The 26829-nt window shown below is 36.1% G+C and overlaps 1 protein-coding gene across 2 annotated transcripts; it reads left to right on the top strand.

Moving 5' to 3' along the window:
• The first annotated feature begins 429 nt into the window (after positions 1-429).
• Positions 430-23418, top strand: LOC146000230 (out at first protein-like). Of its 2 annotated transcripts, XR_014443487.1 has the most exons (6): positions 430-663; positions 2257-2370; positions 5620-5754; positions 7878-8061; positions 11604-11952; positions 21649-23418. XR_014443487.1 is itself a non-coding variant. In XM_083137636.1 (5 exons), the coding sequence occupies exons 1-5, from the start codon at positions 544-546 to the stop codon at positions 11870-11872; spliced, it is 822 nt and encodes a 273-aa protein (XP_082993762.1). In that variant the 5' UTR covers positions 430-543; the 3' UTR covers positions 11873-12722. The 2 variants fall into 2 exon arrangements, 1 of the variants encoding a protein (XP_082993762.1); XM_083137636.1 differs by lacking the exon at positions 21649-23418 and having other exon boundaries at positions 11604-12722.
• Positions 23419-26829: the final 3411 nt, after the last annotated feature.

The raw sequence follows: 26829 nt of genomic DNA, 5'->3' as shown, positions 1-26829 counted from the left end.
AGAATTATACATTGGTTTTTCAAACGAATTCTATGACCAGTGATGTGCCCAAGATTTTCGTAAAGGGGGTTACGTATACTTTTTTTAGTAGTGTCCTCATTTCGTCATTTTTTCCTTGACGTTTTTTTAGAATTACTGGCTAATGGAGGGGTTATGACTCCCACCAACCGCCTTGGGCAAGCCACTGTTTATCACACTATTATTGCGGAACCCAGTATGGTAAATCCATCACAAGAATATGCTATCCGACGTTATTTTCTGGAATAGAAACAAGTACGCACACTTCAAAGTCAAACATTGGAGAAAAAGTCCTCCTCCTCATTAGGAGTGTGACCCCCAGACAATGCATTGAAGCCCTGATAAATTACTGTCTGTCCGATAGCCATATTTCCTTGTCTACTAGATGCTTTTTACAGTAGTCTGTGACAATGTTACAATGACCACTCAGTAACTGCACTTTGGAGACTCAATTATGTCATTGTAATAGTTAAATAAGCGCAGATATACAAACTGTCAATAACAGTGAATAATAATTTGTTCTAAATGCCGCAAAAAATGAAAAAGAACTGTTCCAAGAAACTTACTTTGTGCGTTGGTGTTTGGTATTTATTGTGTATCGTCAGTGTAGGAGATACGCAACTTCTAATAAATGTTAAAAATCAGGTACATTATACTAGTTAAAAAAAAATGTATGTATTTTTCATGTATTGTATATATTTTTTTGACAGAACTTATAATTTAACTGAACCAACAGCTTTAAATACTGTAATAGGCCATAAATACAATGCCAATAACTTTGTTTTTGTATACAATTAATTTCTGCTTCAGTTTGTAAATTCAGTAATGATCAGTGGCGTAGCGTTATAGTACGCCCGGCGTTCCCAGATTCAAAATTTCAAAAATGCGTAAATGCTGTAAATATAAAGTAAAACTTGACTAATTTCGTATATGTTTGACCTTCATGGCATTATAATAGCTATTTTTCGCGATCCGCTTGCAACGCTCCACTAACAACACTCGTTCTAGCATTTTTTTCAATGCCTTTCCTGGCCGGACGCCGGGCAGGTTCGGCGTAAAGGACTCTATATTCCTTGCTGTATATCTGGAGGGAAAGCTTGGAGCTCTACAGCAGGCATACAAATGCTCTCTCGTATGGAGCAGAGGGCTACGGTGATTGGTTTATGTGACCTTCCTGCCTTCTGAAACAGACGACAGCGGTAGAATTCCTACCAGGTTCTTCACACTCATGTTATGTGATGCTACAATACGCAATATTGAGTGACATAACTTTACCAAATTCAAATATACCACTTCATAATGGCCACTGCATTGTATAATTTATCGCACGAACAGCGATGTGCATTAAAAACTAAAAGATCAACACAGTTTTTGTCAAATAAGTTGGTGAAGTCTTCGTGGTAGAAGTTCAGCCTGTGGCTGCTCTACCACTGCAAAACTATTCTTTATTATTATTTTTTCTTTAGTATCTGTCAATGGAAATGTTTAGCATTCATTTGAAAACTCTTAACATCGAATGATCTCTGGACAAAATTATTTTAAAATGTTAATCAACATTCTCAAGATGTAATAAACAGTGGTCTGAATTACTAACCGGCACTGTTACGTCAGTATTCTTTGTGAGTGTTCTTTGTGAGTGTCCCTTCATCAATATCATCACTCATATTCATATTCGCGATTAACCAAAAGTGGTAGAAAAGCGAAGTAAAATAAACCAAATCAATCAGTAGTTGGATCATCCACAATAATGATGTCTACTGTTATTCAGAGGCGCTTGTGATTCAGGTAGGTTTCTTAATGACTTGCATCATGCAGAAAGGTATAAAAAAAAGGTATAAAACACCAGAGTTCAAAACATTTGTTGCATAGTGAGGCATCTCATTTTCTAGCTAAAACATGCATGGATGATGTTTTATTGAAAACCCAGCTGACTTCAGGCAAATAATACCTCTGGCGACTAATACCATAAGTAAATTATTAAGCAAGAAAGGGCCGACCCTTCCTTTGGACTTGGCGTTCCCACCCGAAATGCCCATGCTACACCACTGTTAACGATAAGGAAGAATAAGACAAAGTGTTGTTAAAGTTGTGCTGAATTGTAAGTCAAATGATAAAATGTCCATATAATCTCGAGGAGGAAGTTTCCGGTGTGGAAACGAACGCTGTAATTTGCAAATGTTCGGTAATTCTTAAGCTTGACCAAATTGTTTGTATGCTTTAACATCTATTTCCTTCTAGGGTGGAGATGTACTTCAAGAGACGATAACTGCAAATGTGACAGACGATGTTGTGTTACTTGAATTCCAGAGATCAGATGGGACTTTGATAACTCAGTTAGTGGATTTCAAAAATGTAAGCATTTACACAAGTCAGATAATTGAAAATATGAATGAATTAACTGTTTTGCTAGAGAATGTATTGTTTGTGTGTTTGTGTTGTGCAAAAAATGGATTACAGATAGGAGAAAGAGATACCTGCATTTGTTTTGAAAAACCTTTGTGTCAGTAACTGCAATTCAGCCACTGTAAGTACAAGGTGAATAGACATAAACAAATGAGGCCTTGACAACCACGAAGATACATGATCTGACAACCTCCACATATGTTGACAGATTTATTGTTCTTTTTAGTATGAAATGTGGTGGAGCGAATTTTCAGTGTCTACTTTTCGCTGTGTAGTGTGTCATTATTTTTTCAGAGGAGTTAGAGAGGCATTATAATGGAATAATAATAAAAATCCCATTTGAAATGTAAACAATTCCTGTTAATGATAAACGTGTGTAAGAAAACAAAATTTAATGTTTCAAACTTCCCATGTCCTTGTATTAGAAGTTTCCGAATAGCCACAGGGCTGATGCACCTTTATCATTTTTAATAATTGATCAATCAACTATTGGATTGAAATTTGATGACGAAGTTAATACACTTGGAACCTAATATAATGTTTTTGGTGCAGAATGTAATCTAAATGCCAAATCCACTGCTGTACATACACCATGAAACTGTACCGATACTTCTCACTTATACCACATGTTAGTTTGATACCTAAGCTACCTTCCAGTAAATGGACATGCCTTCCAACACTAGGCGCATGTGCATTGACAAGAGGAGTAGAGAGTATTGGTGGAGTTGGCCATCTAAAGTTGTGTAATTCTCGCCATACCTCCAGGACAGACAGTCAATGCACAGTATTACTGTTCATTTTTGGAACATAACCTGCAACCAGCATTGCGAAACAAGAGGGGGACACTTTCTGCTGAATCCTCCCATCATTTTGCAGGACAATGCTCGGGCTCATGTAGCACAACCTGTGGCTGATTTGTTAACTCGATGGGGCTGACAGATGTGTAACTTTGATTTGAACCTTAAGATGTAGATTCCGAACTGTTCCAGAGATTCTTCATGCAATAGACCGCTCCATTCTGAAACAGAACAGGCGCTGCTACAGGTATACGTCTTCCACATCGCTGGCAACAGTTGTATATAATGCTGGTGACTACATCAATGGGCTCTTTAAGTTTCACATTTTGTATCATTTGAGTAAATATCCAACCCATGTATTTACAAGTTGACTAATTTATTTAGTTTTGTAATCCTAATTTATTATTCTCCTACTTTAGGTGAATATGTATACTCACTTACATTTTTTTAAAGCCAGTCACATATTACACCATGTGACCTCAACAGATAACAACACCGAGATGCGACCAAAGATGTCTTTGCAAGTATTTACAGGAGCATTTGAAAGTCTTGATTGAGCAAGTAAATGTGAGGCTTGAAGAAAGTAATTAGCATGCAGAAGTCATCAGCAGACAACAGGGCCTTCATCTCTTCTTCCCCACCTCTTCGTTAATCGCATCTATTGTTGTTATGAAGAGCAGTGGGGAAAGAGCACTTCCCTGTTTTAGTCCATTATTTCTACTGAACCACTCTGTTCTTCCCACTGGTGTCCTCACACAGCTCTGGTTGGCCTTCACACACTATCTCTTCCTCGACCCCTTTCTCTCTTAGAGTCTTCCAAATCTTTGTTCTGTTCATCCTGTTGTATGCCTTTTCTATATCTAGGAATGCCATGATCAAATCGTTTCCATACTCGTAGTGCCTTTCCTGCATTTGCCTTATGGTGAATATCAGATCTATTGTTGATCTGCCTCTTCTCAATCCATACTGTTCCTCTCTCATGTTCAGCTCTGTCACTTCCCTTATTCTTTTCTCTAATATTTTCTCATACACCTTTGATGAGTGGCACATGACTGTTATTCCTCTGTATTTTTTACATTCCTTTCTGTCACCCTTCTTGAATATGGGAACTATTAGTCCCTTTGTCCAATCTCTTGGCACCTCTCTCTTGCGACAGTTTTCAACACTCTGTACAGCCACTGCACACCAATCACTCCTGCTCCTAGTATCATTTCCACTGGCACTTCATCTACTCCAGGTGCTCTATCTCTCTTCATTCTCTTCAGAGCTTCCTCCACTTCTTTCCATGTGAGATTCATTTTCCTTCCTGTTTTCTTTCACTTCTTCATGTTCATTTCCTTTTTTCGCATCCAGCAATTTCTTGAAATGATTTCTCCACATTCTCTTTATTTCTTCGTCCTGTGTACGTGAGAGTTCTGAAATCTATAACAAATTCAACAAAAGTAGGTGGCGAAAAGAACTAAACAAAATACTGATTGTACACCTACAGCATTGTTTAGTGAATGTAGACTCATCTTCTTGAGATAGTCTCATCTTTTGTGGTCGGACAGTAACCTTGCATCAGCCGGACCCTGTGGCCGAGTGATTAGCACAAGGGTCCCGGGTTCGAATCCTGCTCGGGCTTGGTTGTTTGTGAATGTCCATTCATCAATTTCATCACTCATCCACATCTTTGCAAATTAGCCAAGAGGCACAAAACGCGAAGTGAAATAAACTAAATCAATCAAAAATAACCTTGCATCGGTGGTTATAAAACTAGGATAACAAATATGGCGGACTGCTGGAGCCTACCTCTCTCCTCAAATGAGCCAACAAAATCCGAAAAATTGTCAGTTATTTTCATAGATTTTTAAAGGTTCGCAATAAAATATTTCACAGTTTGAGGTAGTGCCTCTGTGAGATGTGGCCCTCATTAACAAACCTAAGTAGAAATCAAACAATATTAAATGTGCATGTTCAGAATTAATCCTATTTCTGTCCTCCCCATGCCTATGCTGTAGGAATATATTTTTATAGAGTTTAGATAACGTGAAACTTGAATGAAACAGCTTAACGGGAGGAATGCTGTGCTCCTCGTATATCAAGTCCAACCACTCCCCACTACTTGGAGCTACAATACTCTTTGTGTTTCTACCGTTATTTTATTTTTTGCTACTGAGAATTAGACATTAACATTGAATTGAACAATGATGTATTAACGTCTGAGCCTAGTTTCGACTGGTGCCAATTACTGTGTGATGTGTTTTTAAAATCCTATAAGTTGTCAAATTTCATCGTGAAAATGTCACAAAAATGTGGCAATATAACAGGTGATTTTTTTTTAACATTTAAGTTCTAGGGAATCGTTCCCTTGAATGTGCATTTAGCTGCATTTCTTGCTCACCAGATATGTCTGTTGCAGGAGGTGCAGATCTTGAAGGCTCTGGTGCTGGGTGAGGAGGAGCGTGGCCAGAGCCAGTACCAGGTGATGTGCTTCGTCTGCCACTTCCAGAAAGGGGAGTTCATTTCCTCGGATGCCATGTCCAAGCTTCGACAGGTACGTGATCGGGTAGTGGCCCAAATTCCCCTTTTCTTGTATGTGCTTATTGCTTGCTTTGTTTATTTATTTCTCTTGTACTTTACATTTCTTACAAGTATACATACAGCATTTTTGATGTAATATTTCTGGAGAACACACACTCCCTTTACAGACATTTATTCTTAGTTTGTTTAATGCAAAGGTGGTTTGATTTACTTCATGATTTAAATCGGTTGATTTTTTTTAAACACTGATTTAAATCAATTTAAAGAAATAATTTATAGAACCGTGTACTGATAGAATTTGTAGATATTAGAATCACTTTTGGTGAAAGTACATTAATCTCGTAATCATTGAATGGTGTTTATTAGGCTCTAAGGAAGGAAACAAAATATATGTACTGATGGGGTAAAGCAAGCTTATACAAAAAGATATGTAGTATGTAAATTGCAAACACACTAAAAATTCAATAATTTTTATGGGCAAAGATAGCACAAATTTTGTGCAGAATAATCAAAATACTAGTCATGTTAAAACATATATAGTATCATTATCCTATAGTATCATTATCCTCTCGCCCTAAGATTCTCAGTCTAAAGTTCAAGTCACCAACCCTGAGACCTTCTGTAAACAAAACCACCTGCATGCAGAAAGCATTGCAAACTCGTAGAAGTAAAATAATCCACACGAAAATCCAGCGTTGTTACAGGATTCATTACGTAAGGTAAAACAAAGGCCAATTTGTAGTATGGGATACGCTGCCGCAAATAACGTCTCACTTTAAACCCAATGCTCTTTCTTTTGTACTTATTGCTTCACCTTTATGGTTAACTCTTTGCACCAGTAATCATTTCCCATAAATTTGGCTTCTTTCTTGCGTGCAAATTTTTTTTAGACAAAATGATATAACATGGTAATGTATATTTCTAAGGTTTGATATAGATAGGAGTGTATTTGAAATTTGTTTGTAGATTTTATGTAAATTGTATCTTATGTAAATAAAATATATTGATGATGATGATCAAAACAAGACAAATAAACTTCGTAAATTTATTGCGGTTGGAAACTTTGACAAGCATCCTAATAACGATTTTTGTTCCGCCACATATAGTGCACTTCGTAAAATAACTTGGTGACATGGCAACACAAGATAAGTGTGAACATTTTGTAGTAATATGGATTGTAACTTTCACTGAGCTTAGAGATTTGTGTACATAATGATATTTTATAACATTGGTTATTTTCTAAAAATAATCATGTGAACAGCAAGGAAATAGTGCCACTATCAACATGGCGAGTTCTATGCATGCAGGAAGGTCTCCGTGTTCAGTGATACATTGAATTGGTGAGACGGTTTGTTTACAGAAGGTCTCAGGGTTGGTGATTTACAAAATTATGGTTCCTTTGAATTACTGTTCTGTATTCGTTCGATCTTCGGTTTAGGTTATTGGATTTGTTACGACCAAATCATTGCAAATATCTTTACATTTATAAGCACTTAGCATGTGGAGAAATTTTTGATGTGTAGGAAATCTGCTAGAAAGCAAAGAAAATTGTATGGTTTATTAAGATTGTGTCTCATATGAAGTTTTTAGCTCACCGAGATTCGTTCTAACTTAAGAATTTGTGATTTTATATGGTACCAGTTATGATATGATGTTTTGCTTCAAATTTGCACATGTTTTGTGCATGTAGGACAAAATTTGCTTTTGAAGAACTGGTGTAGGTTGTGAGGAATTGAATGTATACTGGTCACACATCAGTGCTAAATATTTTGCTTATTACTTAATTGTGAACACAAGGTTCAAAAGCAAAAATCGTGATGGTAGTAAACATGTCCGGAAAAAATTCATTCTTGGACTGGGATATTGGAATTTCATAATCAAAAAAATATTAGCAACCCTGGATCTGCTTACTGTTCACTTTTCCGAGACACGTTATGGCTGCAAGAATAAGCAATCGTGTTTGTGAAATCCTGTTTGGTCTCCATTTTTCAGTGCAAAAGGTCACCATGAATTGTGAAATGAACCTCCTCTAAATAAGAGCACAGCTATCTGCTTGCTGTATAAATTTGCATATTTGGTTTAACATGTTGTGTTGATGCATTTCGAGTTGTTCATGTTTGAGTTGTCTTCCTTCAGAAAAACCCAGGGACCATCCGGATCCCAGAGGAGGATCGTGGCCGTGAGAACTTCACGATGGACCTGTTCGTAGAACTCGACAAGTCTTCCGTCATCTCCCGCCATGTGGGGAACATGTGCAGTGAGGCTGGTGATGCCACATATGCTAGGGAGAGTGACTTGAAGTTGTGGGCATCGCAGAAAGGTAAGTAATAGCTGATTTGCGTGTATGAGCAGTGTTTGAGATCCCTGAAATGTTGCTCCTGGGGTTGACACACAAAAATCCCCCATTAAAAAATTGAATGATTGGGTGTTCTCAAATGTCTGAAATGTCTTGGAAACTACATTTTTCCTTCTAAATTAGAGGTGATTAAATTTTTCTTTAGATTGTAGTAATCGTAAATAATTAGAGGTTAATTTTTCTGCAACAACCTTAGAAGCATCTGTTGAATGTTTTCAGACAGTATTTCATTGGGACTGGAAGAGAAAAAAAAGTTACTTCTAAAGTAGGAGTGTGGTTAGTTTCACATAAGGCTTCCACTAGGATATATTACAGGAAAGTACATCCATTAATTTAGATCTCTTAAACGAGATAAAGAAAATTGTAAGTGCGTGCCTTTCTTGTAATTTAAGTTTTGGTAATGTTGAATTTGTGAAACTTGTTTTTTCTTTCTTATTAAGAAAGTTTGTTAGATTTGGAATGTAACCTAAAACGTTTAAGGCAATCTATAAGATAAACTCTCCATTTTTTGGTAAAGATATTTAATTTCTCAACATATAAAACTTACATAAAATGTATTTAAATCTTTCCTTTGTTTGTAAAAATATTGGTAACAGTTCCGTATATCGGAAAGACTACAGAACAAACTACTTACGGAAATGAGTTTCTGCAAGCTTTCCAACTTTGTCGAGGTATTTTCTTTCATTGTGGAATCGATTTGACCGGGAAATCATGTATTTTTCAAGAGAAATAACTCACCGACGCACAATTGCTTTTGCTACTTGAACTGCATGCTCCGCACGTTCGATGTCGTAACGTACTGTCAGTGTTTCAAACTCCTTTTTTGTTACTATGCTTGCCTAACCCAACATAACCTAACCTTATGGAATTGGTTTGTGGGGCTATCCGTCAATGGTTCGTGGGGCTAACCGTCAGCTACCCATCCATAATGTATAATTTCCACCGGTGATGAACATGATAGCAAGTATTTTTCGGTGAAGAAGGTTGAAACACTGCATACCCACAACGTGGGTCAAGATGTGCTCCGGAAGCGAAGATAGGAATAAAAAAAAGCACTCAGAATGTGAAAAATTGCGTTTGTTTTCGTGTAAAAAGCATAATGACACCTTGAACAATGTTCCGTAATACACAATTGTTAAGTACGCACCATGCGAAACACAAAATTTCCGATTTTCATGTGTTTCCGATATACGGAACTGTTACCAAAAGGTTTAATAGTCTCAGTTTCACATGTTGGTTTCCACTGCTATTAAATATTTAATGTATTTTAGTAAATGTCTTAAATTTAGTAATTATTTAACTGTTACTCTGCCACAAATACATGACAGCTAAAGAAGTAAGAGTAGGGACAGATGATATTGGAAATTTGATATCGTCAAAATATTGTGATACGTCATCTAGTTGATATCGCCTGGATGATATTTTCTCAATATCGCGATATATTGTCTGGATATATCGCCTAATACTACTTGAGAGAAATAGTGTGTGGAATTTAATATTTTCACAGTGTCGGTCCAGAAAATTCTATTCTGCCCCTAATAGGCAGTACTAAACATTAGTCTGCTTTCACAAAGACAGTGAAGCATAATAGTACTAGAAGTAAAGTTATATGAACACTATCAGGGTCTTCATTCCAAACTTAGAAAAAGAATCGTCCTATTAGTGCTATCGTTGTTACTCTTAGTATCCACCATCAATAATTTTCGGTATTAGAATTTACTTTGAAGGAGGAAAATTGAATTATTGGTATCGTCAAAAGAGTGAAAAAAGTAAGTTACATAAAATTGTATTTTGAATGAATTTATATTTATACACTTACAAATTACATGCTGCAACTATTTCTATTGTATGGATGCAGTTTAAATGTATTTCCATTAGGTAAGTTATAATGCTTAAAAATATATTTAAGTGTGGTGAATGGAATTTCTGATCCCCCTGCATTTCCCCATCATTTGTTTTTTTTTTCAATTGAAATGGTGTTTTTTTATTGTCGGGATTGGAAACTAAACACTTTTCACTTTTTCCTCTCAAGCGGTTCCCTTTTTTTTATATTTTGTGTAACAGTGTAATTTAATTTTCTAAAATATTGACTAAACTTGATTCATTTGATTAACATTTGTTAGCAAGTTAAATTCAGGGATAGACAGAACTTAAAATAATTCAGGAAACAGCTTTTTTGTTGTTTAAGTTGCAGGCTAAGAAAGCCATGAAGATAAAATTTACACATTTTGAACCTTAACCTTAAAACATGTAATTTGTTAATTAGTAAATGAGAGGATTAAAAATTTTGGATTAAAGGTAATTAATAATTTTGCCAGAGTGGCCTTCTTAAAAAAAACTTTAATGATAACAGTGTGAACAGCTATGCAATACATTCTAATACATGGCAGATTCTATCATATCACTTCAGATTTCAAAATTCAGGTAGCAACAGTACACACATTTATAATGGCATGTTTATTATTCTGATGTCATGATACTTAAGAAAATGCTCATGGGAATTCTCATAAAGGAGCTAGAATTATTAAGAAAATATATTTTTTAGAATTGAATTGGAGAATTCAAATATCATGGTGACTGGGCTTTCTGTATTTGTCTACTCCTGGTTAAATCAGTATAGAGTGGTCTGAAAAGTTGTTTAACCTTTAGCCACCAAAGCCTCTTTCGCATGTAACCCCCTTGCTGCCCAAGCTGATTTTCAGCAAAATGCAGAGTTTTATAAAAATGACTGTAGATCGGACGCTAATTGCCGTAGACAGACAAATGATATATCGTTTTACTCGGAATGAATCATAGATTCGGACTATATAAAGTTTATGCACATTCGGCGTATATATGGAGGGAGGGTGGAGGATACTGAAAATTCCAAAATTTTTGAAGAAAAAATGGGGGTTTTACTCCCCTCCAACCCCGACAAAAAAGTACAAGACATTGTAACAATACACATGGAAATAATCGCTATAGTGTTAGGAACAAGAAAATAATTGCACTGTTATCATATGATCAGTAGAACACGACTTGTACCACAAAAATGACATGTCTCTACGCCACTGACTCCGTTTCAAAGGAAGTTGCCGTTTTCCCACCATTCCCCCCCCCCCCCCTTTATGGAAGAACAGGACATGTAAGATTCTTTACGGTGCAGAATATGTGTTAACAATAATGTTAAAGAAGAAAAATCGCAAATCCAGCCAAAAATAGCAACATTATAACGTAAAAACTACGAGTATCTCGCTCGGGATGCAAGAGGTTAAAAGAATTTGGTGTTGCAAAATGTTGGGAACCCTGTAAAGTAACTCACTCTCTAGCCTTCTTAACCCCGAAGGTTTATGGCTTCAGCAACACAAACCTTCCATCTGTCCCTATCCTAGGCAAGATCAATCCAATCTTTTCCATCCTTACCGATTTCCCTTAGGTCCATCCCAACGTTATCCCTTCACCTTCATCTTCGTAAAGCCAATGAATTATGAAGTCTTTGATTTGTAATGGTGGTCATTTGTTTCAAGCTGGAGATATCCCGCTGCTCATAGGAGCTGTGAAGAGATTTCCACCAGCCCCTGCGCCAAGATGCTCCGAATCCACGGACCCGTGGAAACCATGCTTGTGCCATTTTGAAATCTGCATCGGCTGGTATCCGTGCGGCCTCAAGTATTGCAAAGGGAAGGACAACTCGGGAAAGGTGGTGAGTTACAGATGCGGCATCAAGACGTGTAAAAAGTGTCGTCTCTTCGAGTACTACGTGAAACAAAAACAACTCTGTCTGTGGGATGAATGACCCCAGCGTTCACTCTATGCTTCGCGGCTGCTAGTCGGCAAAATCAGCTGAAGACTGCTGTTAAGACTTTTGCAAGCAGGGTACGTATTGTTTCAAAAGAAATATTGACTGTTTACGTAAGTGTTAACACTTAATTGTTGAAAAGGACCTATTTGCTTTTTTTTTTTTTTTTACATAAATGAATACAAGAGTTGCAGCTCATAATATGTTTCATTGGGAAATTGGGATGTTTTAAGAAATATAGATATGTTCACTTTGTATAAAATAATAACAATAGGTTGTTTTATATATATATTGAAGTGTGACTCCATTTAGTGACGGGGATCGGTGGAGACACAAGGATGTAGCTCGAAGAAAAGCGAGTGGTTAAGTTTAACTTGTTGACCTGCCTGGCCGAGAAGGGAAGGTGAAGAAGACAGAGCTCTCCACACTTACCTGGCCCAATCGCCGCTGGCTACCCTCAGGCCCATGCCGGTGTCGCCGTCTCGTCTCGTCTCGGGCATCCTCCGTGATTCAACTCGCTCCCGGTGCTTACCGTGCTCATCCCGACGGTTTCTGGGATCTACAATAACTGTCTTATTTTCATTCCAAAGGAGACGTTTTATTCCGTGTCGTAATGTGTTGACCCTGTAGGTTTTCATTCCTCTACCACCGGCTTGATTACCTCTATCAGGCGGCCGAACCCAGTAGCTACGGTGGAATGTTAGTGCTAGGCCAGCGGTATGCTAGGTATTGGTTGCACGATTGCGTCAGTGTACTGTGTGAAGAGGCGACGTTCTAACGTTTGCTCAGTTTCCCTCATCAATATATTAATAACTTACATTTTGCGAGTATCTAGGAAACTCCTGCAACGTTTCGGGACGCAACTGCTCCCTTCCTCAGGCTGCTCATGTTTAGGTTATGTATAACCACGTCGAACTCTCCATAGGTACAGGATATAGTAAAACGTAACCTAAACGGGAGCAGCCTGAGGAAGGGAGCAGTTGCATCCCGAAACGTCACAGGAGTTACCTAGATACTCACAAAACGTAAGTTATTAATATATATATATATATATATATATATATATATATATATTAAATTTGTGAGTAATTTGCACAACTTTCATCATGAATAGGTTCTTTATTTTGCCCTTGTATTCTTGTGAATTATTACATTGAATCACCGAAATTGATGGACAATTAATATATTTGCATCATCATCCTTTGCCGTTTCCTGCCTCTGGCTGGGTCGTCATAGAAGTGAATCCTCTCCATTTTCTTGTGGTCTTCCACTACTCCTCTTTTTCCACGGTGTTCCAATCTTGTCCTCTTCTCCTAACACTCTCCGCTATCTGCTCTTTCCAGCAACAGCTTGGTTTCCCTCTTGGCCTTATTCCCACTCCTTGTGCATGGTAAGCTCTTTCTGCATCCATCCTCTTCATGCGTCTGAACCACCTCACCTCATTTTCAATTGCCACTAAATCGTTATCGTATGTGCCATGAATATAATTATAGTATTTTTCAATTTTGTTATTTTATGTCGCTTTTCTGTCACTTTGGCTAATCGTGACAATGTGGATGATTGGATGAAATTGGTGAAGGGCCACTCACACAGTACATGAAGTCGAAAGTTGATCACAGAATCTAACTATATTACAATCAGTCTGTCTTTTCTCCCTGTTTTTGTTATAACGTAATTGTCTATGAATTTGGATTTTCCCTAATTTGTAATGTGGTATATTGGAGTGCAAAATGGCTTAAGTTGTGTATATTAATCATTCTTTATCAGACAGAATTTCTGTTTCAGGGTGACTACTCACGAGGAATTCCTGGAATTATGCATGAATTATTGGCTCCGGGAATTATGTGTGAATTCTGCTTGCATTTTTCTCTGTAGACGTGAAAAATTGCAACTTTTTTAAAATCCCAATTACATCGAATTTATACATATTTATTAATGTCCTGAAGCAAGTTATTCACAGTTTAGCCTTTATTTTTATCGAGGAAGGAAAAGAAAGAGCTCCTTGGAAAATAATAAAAGAGAATTCTGTCAATGCGTTTGCTTTGTTAGTGTCCTTTGCAGAACAAGCTACAATTGAATCTGACACACAAAAGATTATTACAAGATAAAATATCTCGAAGTTGATTTCTTTAAGTTGATTAGGTAAATTTGAAATTCTTACATGAATAACAATTTTTCGTAGTTTACTACATCCCGTAACATTTGTGACTTGTGTTTGTAGATGTATTTCTACTCTTGAGTATGTGAAAATTCAAATGTAAACTCTGCACCTTAAATTATATATATATACGTACACACACACACCATTGAATTGAATTAGAATTTCTGAATACACTGTTATTGCACAGACCCTTTATGTTGTTAATATATTTGTGTGTGCATGGTGAGAGATGGTAATACCTAAGTTTGAAATAGAGAAGACACTTGCTTGTACCCTTGAATTTTTTGAGAGTGCCTTGAAAAGCGGGAATTATACTTGAATTTTATCATGGTTTTAGAGTGGCCACCCTATGTTTATATTATTAAATTGTTTATAAAAAGACGTTAAAAACTGTACTTACGTATGCGAGTATGTTGTTCCTATTTTTCATCTTTAGAACTACGTTTCGGAGACTAACTATCCCCTTCTTTAGGTTCGTGTGAAAAAACTAGGTACTTAGCATAGTACCACGTCAAAATGTAATAAAAGGATTGTGGACAAGGGTTGGTGTGGATGCATTTAAGATATTATATCCCTGCCACAGACATATATATATAAAGCTCGTCGTTCACTAAAAACTTGCACAATTAACCTATTGTCATGTTAAAAACGTTAAAAAAACCTGACCAAGGCAGTAATTTATGCCTTGGTCAGCATATTTAGTTTTTCATAATCATGGAAACAAGACTTAATGGAGTTATAAAAAAACCTGTGTGTATCACTATATACAACTTGCAGGTACGGCCTTTCCTGTTTAACTCTCATTGTCCACAATCCTTTTATTACATTTCGACTTGGTACTATGCTAAGTATCTAGTTTTTTCACACGAACCTGAAGAAGGGGATGGTTAGTCCCCGAAACGTAGTTCTAAAGGAAAGGAAAGGAAATTGGGAACAACATACTCGCATACGTAAGTACAGTTTTTAACGTTAATTTTTTTAACGTCTTTTTATATTCTGGAATTATGAGTAATACGCACCAAATCTACAAAATGCTAAATTGTTGAATTCGTTCAGTTTTAATACAAATGTATAACTTTAGAAGTAAGTTATATTACATTACAATTTCTGATTTTACATGCATGTGTGGTCCTATCCATAAGTAATTGAAACTTGAAAAAATAGCTTTGAACCTATATTCAGAAAATAAACCCCTAGTTGCACTTGTATTTCTACACTTTCCTCACATAACATTAGCTAATATCTCTCTTAACTTCCTTTTTGGAATAGCTTTATCTTTAAAGCTTTCACATTTATGCTATGACCGTACACATTGGGTAGTCTGATCATAAACTGGCCTCCAAAGGTTAGGGGTAAGAGTCATAGCCAAAGCTTTTTTTTTTGTGCATGTCTGGTTGTTCCTCTATTCTTCATCTAACCACCATTTTTCCTTGATTAGCTTCAAAAGGTAGAAAAGTGACATTGAATAACTATAAAATATAATACTATATAATGGTCAGTATGAAAATCATTATTTCTCTGCATTTTTATAGTATTTTTGTATTTATAGGATCTGATTCTTTTAGTATATGTTAGTGCAATGTTTTTATGTGACAAGACCACTCTGTCACATAAAACATTATAATTTCCCAATGAAACTATTTTTGCAGTTTGCAGTACTTTTAATCATGCGTAAACAATGCATATGTATATTCCAAGTGTAATTTTTTGACATGTGGGGCCTTAACTCTTTTGTACACGCATACTGATTGACAATATTTGCATAACTTGTGTACAGACTTGTATTAATAATGAATCTAGAGATCATGAATGGTGTATTGTGTGTCATAGGTAATCATGGGCATTTGTGAGCCTACAGGAGCCTTACTAAGTCTGTGATGTATCAGTTTCCCTGTAGAGTATATCCAACCCCCAGTTTTATTTACCGAAACTGGTTATTATGTTATGCATTTCAGTATAGTAAATGGTTCTTGAGGGGCTGCACCACATCGTCTCCATGACTTGTAAATAGGGACCTTGATTTTTTTTTGCAAGTATAGTAACACTGAAGGATGTTAATTGTTACAAAAAATTGTTTATGTATGTGCAGTGACATGCTCTGCAAATTTTTCATCAATTTGAAATCATGAAATAATGCAAATTGTGGCCTTTTTCGCAAATTTCAACACCTTTTCTGCTTAAAGATAGTAAAATGCATCATATTTACACACACATATAATGCACACATTATAAAAAAACTGTTATATAATTCTACATCTACATAAATCCATGTTTAAATGGATGTTTACCATGATTTTTCACCTCTCAGAGCACTTTGCATCACCAATCAAAGTGACAGGGGTCTGATGGCGGATCGAGTGTACCTATATCACACATGGCCGTAACATTGGTATTTGTCATATGAGAAATTCTCAAATATCATTTCCAATGTATGAAAACACGAACAGGCTAGGCCACGTGACCTGCAACTTAGGATACTAGTTTGAAAATGCAATGAAAGTGTAATTTTATGTATATTTTGCAGAAAAGTGTGCTGAAGTAAAAACGCGAATTTTTGCAAAAACAACACCAGAAAGTAACAAAAATAACACCAAAAAAATCTAGATCCCTGCTCATCAGGTACAGTCAATAGGTATTTTTCAACAGAACTGTTTTGAGACTGAGGGCTTTGATTACATCAGAGACTGACATAAGGAAGCACAGGTATAGTACCTTAAAATGCCTGGTGTGGTATTTGGTAAGCTGTGTTTCCAGCCAGCCTGCTCCAGTTCATGACAAGATCCACAATGCAGCTTGTGTTAGTTACGGCGAAAGATTTTTTCTGCTTGCAATGGTATCATGGATTTTTGTTGCAATGTCTGATTCTTTTACTTGAAATTTTTCTGTGAATGCAAAAATTAATATGGTTGGTACATTCATAAGGGGGTGTGATCCTTAAGTCTTGATGAAATGAATTCAACAAAGGTAGCTCGGCTTGTGAGCATGGTGAAACCAGTTATTTTACTGACTTAGAAATGATCTAGGCCAGTGGTTCTCAAATTTTTTTGTCATTGTACCCTTTAGTGGTAACTAAACGTTGAATGCACCCCCACCATAGGTATTCTGCGAATAGTGGGTTTGGGGGAATTTCTTCGGCTATGGCTTGTATCAGCAATAGTGAAGAATGGCATTTGGGCTGTATGTGGATAGATGGTAAATAAATAAATATTAGAATCTTACGTTTATTATTTTACTGAGTGTTCTTACATTTACAATCTTTATGATTAGTTACGAAAGTAAAAATGTGAAACACATGTTGCTAAGCTTATATAAGAAACATTAATTTTCATATATTTATTGGAAAAAGTAAAGAACAGAAATATGTTTGTAAAGAAATTGTGAAGCACACACAATTTTGGAGTTTTTATTGTAAACCCTCGGAGTTTCTAGTCAGAAGTACTTGCTTACATAGCCTGACATGGTTTCTTGATGTCTGGTTGTACACTTGGAACTTTCACGCAGAAACTCAGCTCCAAAGTTAGTCGATTTCTGTATTTGTTTTTAGACCATGGATGAAAAACCATTCTTACCACAGTTTGAGAACCACCACTCTAGGCAAAAGTGACATTCACTGTGTTTTGTTCACATAAAAGTTTCATGTGGTGTCCAGCAGTAGACCAGTCCTTCTGGCAGAAATATACTCTACTTCGGACATTGTTTCTTTAATCACATTTTAAGAACAACTAAGGCACACTCATCTTGTGCATGTTGTTTTCTATCGCTCTCTGTTGAAATTGAATTGTATTTTCGAAACTAGTGCAGTTTGAAGCCATAATGGACATGTATTTTCTGCAAGCAGCAGACAATTGTCAGTGAACAAACTAGCCACCTGTTCTGTGCATTTCGTGTTAGAATGAACTTAATGCGTGGCACAAAAATAGACTCAAAGAATCTCATAACATACTTCACCAATTACATGATAGGACTTGTGGGACGGCCAATGGTCATAACTTGTTTAACATGTTAAATTCGGAACGCGTCCATGGTAAAGAATATTTTGAACAGTCAATTACCTGACATCAGTGCCACTGTGGATTTCATCTGTCACTTTCCACTCCAGGTGTTGTTGCACAGGATTTCCTGCCACCACTCTTTTCTCACTTTAACTATAACTGCGATTCCAGGAACTTTTTGATCAGACCTTTATGTACTTTGTAAGACTCCTGAAGGCATTACTTAAGTAACAATGTTGCCCCATTCTGTTATATCCTGGTGCTTAGTCCAATAAATGAATGTGCCATTTTTTTGCTTAGAATTCATGTTCAGTTTTAAACAGAGTGACACTGTTTAAAAACGTTCTAGGACAATTTTACAATTTTGTTTGTAAGTGTTTTTATGATTTGAATCCTCATGTGGGACTTGGCAGCAGTTTACAACTAATCATTCTCTGACATTCAGAATAGCTTGTAATATAATGTGCATATGTAAATATAATTAATTTTGAATATTGACATCACTTTGCATAATTTTTTAGAATGGGAAACTGAATAATTTGATTTGTGAAGCTTGTTGGTGTGTGTGTATAACAATGGAGCTGAACCGATGTGGGCGTGTAAAAATGTAAAAATGTAAAAATGACATTTGGAGTTGTCTTGGTGCTAATCAGTATTGCGTTTGCTCTCTTCATAATGTATATGCTCTATTTGTAAATATATGTACAAAAACCTTCCATATTTATAGTGTGTATATCGTAAATTGTAATTTTTGGTATATGACGGCCTACACTTTGTGCAGTGTATATTGAACCTTGTAGATTGGATATTTATGATATATTACAGAGAGGTATATATTGCATTGTGTCCCTACACTGTTTTTTTTGCACAGGTAATTTGGTGGCAAAAAATGAAATCCATGCTAGAATATTACAAACTTCATTGTGGTTAAAATTGTTTTTTATCTATGGTACAAAATGTAAATTATGAAACTTGCAATTTTAATTTCTTTCTAAACTGACCTCAATTTCTGTGTAGCACTATACCATCATTTCTTTTCAATTCATAATTGCATCTTGTTTTATGTATTTTTCATAAAATGAAAATGTCGCTCTATTTATTCCATGACTGAGGGAATAATATTCCGTACTGCCACTCGGACCAATTTGCAGATGATTTAATTTAATGCTTTCCTAAATGCTTGCAAAGCCACATTCTACTTCAAGAATATTAAGTGAACTAACATGTGATTTTTGTTCTAATCTTATACATTTCAGTCCCATTATCAGACACTACTTCAGGAATGTATTTCAGAGCTGTAAGTTCACTTTCTATTTCAACGTTTGTTAAACGTTTTACCATTTTTAATCCATCTTTGAGTTATTTTTAAGATAACAACCGAGAATAAACTCCTGGAGAAGATTTGAGAATTGGGACTGAAACGTCGAGGTGTAGGACGTACAGCGCATGTAAGTAAGTAAGTACGCTTACACCTTGTAGTCTTCTGTATGCCTCTGATGTTACAGCATTTGTACCAGAATATGTTTATTTGCATTGTAACTTTTATTATTATTGTTTGAATTACACTTTGACTGAAACACCTAATGTAATGAGCTAAGATTTTTGCTTCCACTCCAAGGCTTCAAGACTGAACCAAGACCACTCTTGAAAGATGTTTGCATCAAGTAGTGTTGCCCCTTTCAGATACCGCCATACGCATGCAAGGTTTTGGCTAGAATGAGTCGAGACATTGGTGCGATACTTGCTGGATTCATTTATATGAATATTGTAATGTTATAAAATATGTTCTTTTTATTTGTGTCATAGATTTAATTGAACTTTTTATCATTTTCCATATCGTTCAGAATATGAAGACTGGGATGATAAATACTGTCACCTGGTAGTGTCTGTTTAGTACACACTAAGGTCTGCTTTAGACGAAAGCATATTCGTTAACATTTTTCTTGCTATAACCAAACTGCTGCTGTGCAAAGTGAAAATTCTTATGCCATATTTCATGACATTTCTCAAGGATAGGTTCCGTCTTATTTCCATAGAACTTTTCGTAGCATAACAAATCGGAAGCAAGCTCTAGGTCACGAATGCAGATGTAATGGGATCCGAGTGAGATGTACACAATGTATCACTTCGCATTTTTAAAAGCTGATAACTATTCAAAAGGAATAACATTTCCTATAAAAAGGTTTTACATACAAATCAATGATGTTGTATAAATGCATACTTTATAGCGTTTACCAGTGACATGCTGAAGGGGGAGTTGGTCGGGGGTGGGGGGAATTGGGCTAGTATTCCTAAAAAAAATGTCAAAAGATAGCAAAATGAGGGCTACTAAAAAGTATAACTAACCCTCAGCTTTTGAAAATCTTGGGCACATCATTGGCGTGTACAGTACACACACGGAATAATATTTTAGTTGTTTCAATTATAAATACCTTGCACTAACCATAGATGGCATATACATCACAAAAGCTAATGTGAATGTTACATGAAATGCTTCCATGCAAAGTAATGTCTGCTTAAGATTTTTGGAAGCATTTACATAGCATTTATGCTAGCAAAAATGTTAAAGGAAATGCTTCTGTGTAAAGTGGTCCTAAAGAAGTCAATGAATCAGAGTAGTTGCTGGCTGAGGTGTGTGCATGTGAATTATATTCTATGCACACTTTCACATTGTTTCTTCATTTCTAACACAATGTTTTCAAACTGAATCTAAATATGCCAGTGCGGCAATATAATCTCAGCTGCAGTTAAGGGTTTGATTTACGTAATGCAAGAAATTCTCAGATATAAAAACTTTAACGTGTTGTATGATGAATGGTGCTGTTCGTTGAACTCTGTGTAAAGAGAGCAAACATATAGTGTGATTTGTAACATTTTATTATTAATGCTTAATTCTTTCAGGGTTGTTAAATTGCTTTCACAGTGAATTCAAGATTAACCATGTTTACTCATATATCCATACATATTTGTTTCCTTAATGGCTATCCAGTCATTGAATATGAAAAAAAAAAAATAGTCCATAATTCTAATACATACAAAAGGCTCGTTGATCAAATGCATTCACCGACCAAGATGTAAGCCAAAATAGTTTATTCTGCAAAGTGCAGAAATGAAATTATCCACTGAAAATTACCTTTCTAGGTGTTGGAAGACGGATAACTATGGAAACACTGCAACTTGATGTTGGTTATGGTAATATGCAGAATTTCTGAAAGTCAAGTATTGCTACTAAATGGAAGAGCTTGAAGCTTAAAAAAAAGGATATGAGAAGGCTCTCGGCTCATTTAACCTATGTTTTATTAATTAATTTTTTTGTGTGTTACCATGCCATTAACATCAGTTATGGCCTTTTAGTTATTAAGATATATTTTCATCCTTAGAAAGGATGCTATTATTTTTTTCCTCTTAGTCGTCGTAGCCTTGTAATCAAGGGGTCCCACGTTCAATACCTGGTGGAGGCTCATAGTGGTTCGGATCACGTCCCAATTAGCCTTACTGTGCATAAAGTGGACTTAAAACACCAACTGAATCAATCATTTTTTCCCTGTTAGAATGAAAAATTGATTAGTTAAAATTTCTCAAGGAGAATGCATTCCTCTTTTTTTTTTTTTTTTTTTTAGTTCAAGAATTTCTTTACTGAGCCTAACTTGGCATTAAAGGGATCAGGTATAGTGGAACCACAAGCAAAGAAACCTGCGCAGACCCGCGACTCCTGTAAACCATACTCCTGCATGGAGGGGAGAGGCAGAGTGGAGCAAGCTTCCTTATGGCCCGAGTTGAACAGAAGGGAAAGGTGCATGGACACTTCCTTGTGGTCGCTCTATACAGTTTAACCTAAGGTGGACATTAAGTTCAATTCTGTCAAATATTCGTAAGTATTATTAAAAAGAGAAGGGCAAGTTGTAGGTTATTGAATGGAGTTTTAAGCACACCTTAAAGTTGATTGTAAGCTAAATGAAGTTTTTTCAATTCCACTTTATGTACAGGAAAGCTAACTGGGATTGGATCTATAGTTTAAAATGGTATCCAAACCACTACTTAATTCCCAATTTCAGTGCAGTGTTTTGTTATTTTGTGTAAAGACGAGATTGTCAACCTATTTAATTTCGTGTGTAGTTGTCTTAAGTAACAGGTTCGTAGAGTACAGGGTGTCTTATCAAGTTGATCCCACTTAAACTATTATGCAAATATGTACACTTGGTGATGTTTTTATGACTTACGTGATGCGCAAGATGTTCAGACTTTACAGTCCTGACATTACGTTAGTCAAAGTGTGAGCGCCATGTGTGACATGACAACCATCGATGTGATAGTCCCATTTTCGGCCAGGCTGCTTAATATTTCAAGTGTCACTTTAGCTTCTTCAGTCCTCACTAGGGTGACCAACGGTTGCTCATGAATATAAGGGAGATTTATTTGCAACAAATTTTGTGCATTTAATGGCATGGCATCACTCCAGCAAATATTTATTGAACAGATAATATTAAACTATAGAATTGATTTACGTTTGATATAATATACAGATCACAATTGAGAATAAACATTTAAAAATTTGCATGTTCTATTCCTAACCCATATGCATTTGTCCACTGCTACTGCAGAACTAAGCAGCAATCACCTACTACAAGATATGACATCATTTCCATCAGCCAGAGGTTAAACGTGCAAGTCTTGCAGTCGACTTGAACTTCTGTGTTGCAAGCTGAACTCAGAATGAGTTGAAATTTTGCGATCTTGGTTGTTAATTAAATATACAAAAGAAATAGAATGTCAATATGGGAGAGTTAGTCTTCCTAATTCTCACTCGCAGTTCTTGCAATTTATCCTTCCACAAGGAAAATTACATGCTGATAAATCAAGTTGAAGGATGCCAAATGCTTTTTCAGCACCACAAAATGCCATATTGTGTGGAACTGTACAGTGCCTCTTGTGGCCAAAAGAGTAACTACACCGTGTCTTCATGATGCATCCCATGAAATGAATTATGAGTAACTCAAAGTGGGACTCACTTTATAGACATGCTGTATTTGAAAAGTAATAGTTCCGAAAGTGTCCATGTGAAATTTTGATGCCAAGCCCCTCATTTGGCTCATTGTAGAAAACTGTATCCTCTTATCCTTAAAAGTTATGCCTATATTGAAGACTGCGAGAGTTTCTTGTATGATACTTCTCAATGTTCTTGTAATATACTTCTTCCTTAGTTTATACGGAGAGCAATGTAAGTTCTGAGTTGAAGGTGCTGTAGAACTTTTTGTCACTTGTGCTGTAACCAGTCATGTGAACTCTTGTTCCTCTGTCTCTGTAGCATCTGCTTTGTATACTTTTGTGTGGTTTTGTAAATAAACTGTGATTGTTTCTGTAATTAACATAAAAAATGGACAAATATTTTGCAAGGAAAAATTTGAATAAATTTATACATTTATATTATTATACTTGATGTTCTTTCTTTAAGTCTTGAGAGTTTTTGTGGATGAAACCCTTTGAAATGTGTGCTACCGTGCTATAGCATGTTACTCAATTGCTAAAATAAAAAGAAAGAAAAGGAAAATTACATAGATTTAACTTCATTTTCTGACATTAAGAGGCAGTGCACTATGTATTTTCCACATGCTCTTAACCTGTAATCAATACCGTGCTATTGCCTTCACCACCTCGCCACGAGTATGAATACACCCCCGTCATGCCTCTCGGTCCATGTGGAGAGGTTGGGTCTCATCTTGGCAAAATCATCCGCTTGCCTGCTATACAGATTCACAGCACGGTAAGTGTTGCCATCTACCGTGAAGACGAGAGTGATGTTAGTTCTCGAAAGCTTTCCACAACTCACCTGCTCGATAACCTGAGAGAATCTTTTCATCACTGTAAACCTATTTTTGTATATTGGGGTACTCTAACTTCATTTTATCTGTGCTCTTGGAAACCATTTCGAGGAGATGAAAATAGTTTAAAAGGAGTGTGTGAGGTGGAATAAGATAAAGTTTAGTTTCAGGAAATAATGCTGCAGGCTAATGCCTCTTTTGGCACATAAATGTGAATATGCTATCACAACCACCCAAAACTGACCTGCCTAACCTAACAAGAAACGCATTTAGGAATGTAATATCCCTTCATACCTACACGATAGGTGTTGCAGAATTTACGGAAGTAATTTTAATGCTAACAGTCCTAAACCTGACATGCCTAACCCTACAAGAAAACCATTTACAGCTGTAATACCGATTCATACCAACATCAAGCGACATTAGCAGCAGTAGTCCACATCGGAACTACCTTGCTGTATTATTCTAGCACGTGGTTAAAATACTTTGTCCTTCCTGGTTATTTTATTTATGCTTGCTCACCTTGCATGTAGAAATGGGAAATAAATTATTCAGGCAGGCCTGTAGCTAGAATTGATCTCCGAAACCAAGTAGTTCATTTTTCAAAATTTTAACAGTATTAAATGAAGGTAAATTGTTGGGAGGGGGGGTATTATGTTCTTATAAAACACCAAATTTAGAAATATCATGCACATACAACAGTTTTTTTCTATATCTTCTAAAACATCTATTGAAGTGTTAATTGACTGCTACTGACACCATCCCTTAATACACACTACATACTATTTTTGATGATACAGACATTTATATCATACAAGCAAGATGAACAAATGTGCATTTATCCCTCGCAAATTTTTGAACAAAATAATATATGCTGTCTACATTTTCACTCTTCACCTCAAAGAAATTGGAATACAAAATAGTTTTACATAATGTCAAGGGTGCTGGCGGCAGTGCCAGGCTACGGCGGCTGCCACTTGGTAGAGGTATGTACAAGTCTGTTTTTAATGGTTGTGTAACCATTTAGTACAAAATTTGGATGATTATCCTTGACCTCACTAGAAAATATAAACTGACATTGCCTAATACTTTAATACTCCATTTCAGTGACCGCAAATATATTTTGCTGGACATTAAATGTACCCTCTGCCCAACTCTGACAAATCATACGTTAAGTAACACTGCATAATGCCACTTCTATACTGAAGATTGCCCTGCACCCCAGGAACACCCTCCTCCAAACGACATAGTAAACAATACTCCCACTCCTCCATAACCTCACCCACCCCCTCCACCAAGACAATAGGACTTGTCCCAATGGAAAAAGCCCATATCGTTAAGTAAATCCGCTGTACGAAGTACCCACATGATCCCTAGCCCAGCCTCTCCCACCTACCCAATGCAACATTACATTCTATAATAGGTTCTTGCAGCAATTCTACCACATCTAAGTGCTCTTGACGTAGAACCATGGTGCTGAAAGAAGGTATTATACCCAATGCCCCCCGGAAAGCCTCCCCCCCCCACCATTCCTAGGTAAAAGACAACTGTTTTACGAGAAAATCCTGAGTGTCAGTGCATGAAACTAATTTGCAATGAATCATTTGTCAATAGTGGCAAAGCAACAAGGTGGCACAATGAATTTGAGTTTTGGATTTAGCACAGATAGTGTGACCTATAGTGTGATCCGAAACACTGTGTGTGTCTCCACTGGGCATTGAACCCAGGACCCCTTGATTACAAGGTGATGTTTCCATTACACCTTCGGGGATGGTAGTTTCTGTGAACACTTACCTGAATGCTACAAACTGCAGAATTGATTTTCTGTTAATACCAAAACTCTCCTTCATGCATGCTATTTCTTCCATCTTTACTGCACTGAAGTTGTATGATGGGAACTGAACCAAAATGGAACTTGCATGCTGTTTATATAAATAAATACTGTTTATATAAGTACAAACATATTTATTGACAATTAGTATGAGAATTATGCCTGCTAGACGTTATATAATGTCCCAGTAAGGATACTATGTATGCTTTTTTATGGGAGGATAGCAAACCATATAATGATACACTTAACATCTGTAAATATAAACCTTCTATCTACAATGTTAGCAAACCATGGTAAACCTTATACATATCTGTGGACTATTTCTTGCAAGAGTCCATGAAAGTGCATCCTACTAATTTATTGTTTTATGTATCTATGTACATAAAACTATATATCTACTAATTTGATTAATATGATTGTTCAAATGAAACTGTATAATTTGGAAATTTGCTATTAATTAGTTTTAATGAAAAGAGATTCTCCAATTTAATCTTACATAGGGTTGTCCCGTATATACGAGATTGTCCCCTTTTTTAAAGAAATGTCCCGGTATCTCGAAAAATGTTCTGGGGATGTCCCGTATTTAGCTAAAGAAATATAAGTGAATGAGAATAAGTCATGTTCTGAATTTTATAGTAATGCATTGGGAAAAAATGTCCTCTTAAAGGATGCCAAGAGTTCACTCAAATATTAATATATTTTGTCAAAATGTTAAAAATTAGGGATTAACAATGCTTTAAACAGCAATTGATTTTGTAATGTTTAAAAATGTTATATAAAATAAATTTAACTATATCCATGCCTATAGCTATAATCTGTGTCCCGTTTTTTTTAATTTAAAAATCTGGCAACCCTAATCTTACATCATAACAGTGATCACCTCACTCCACTACAAAGATCAGGAGCTTTTGAAAGAAATTTGTTTCTTGATGTTCAAAGTGTAGTACTATAATATGAAAATCCAAGAGACTTCCTGCAGAAAAAGTTGATCAGGAATGTTGGTATGGCAATAGAGACTTCCATCTTCACTTTTGACAAACTCAGGTATCCAGCAATCCACTTGAAAGAGAACAAAACCATAAGATTATTGTCAATATTTCCAACTCCTGAATAAATTAGTAATAACCAAAGAATCAGTTCTCTGGCGTTAC

Source organism: Lepisma saccharinum, chromosome 16, assembly GCF_977018435.1.
Source record: "Lepisma saccharinum chromosome 16, izLepSacc3.1, whole genome shotgun sequence".
Taxonomy (NCBI): Eukaryota; Metazoa; Arthropoda; class Insecta; order Zygentoma; family Lepismatidae; genus Lepisma; species Lepisma saccharinum.
The sequence above is the reverse complement of the archived record's forward strand: the minus strand, read 5'-3'. Positions and strand labels throughout refer to the sequence as shown.

Bases quoted from the DNA above. Each gene is read 5' to 3' on its own strand.
- LOC146000230 (XM_083137636.1), top strand. From the start codon at position 544: ATGCCGCAAAAAATGAAAAAGAACTGTTCCAAGAAACTTACTTTGTGC. The intron at 2,371-5,619 runs GTAAGCATTTAC...TGTCTGTTGCAG, and splicing joins AGTTAGTGGATTTCAAAAAT to GAGGTGCAGATCTTGAAGGC. The intron at 8,062-11,603 runs GTAAGTAATAGC...ATTTGTTTCAAG, and splicing joins GTTGTGGGCATCGCAGAAAG to CTGGAGATATCCCGCTGCTC.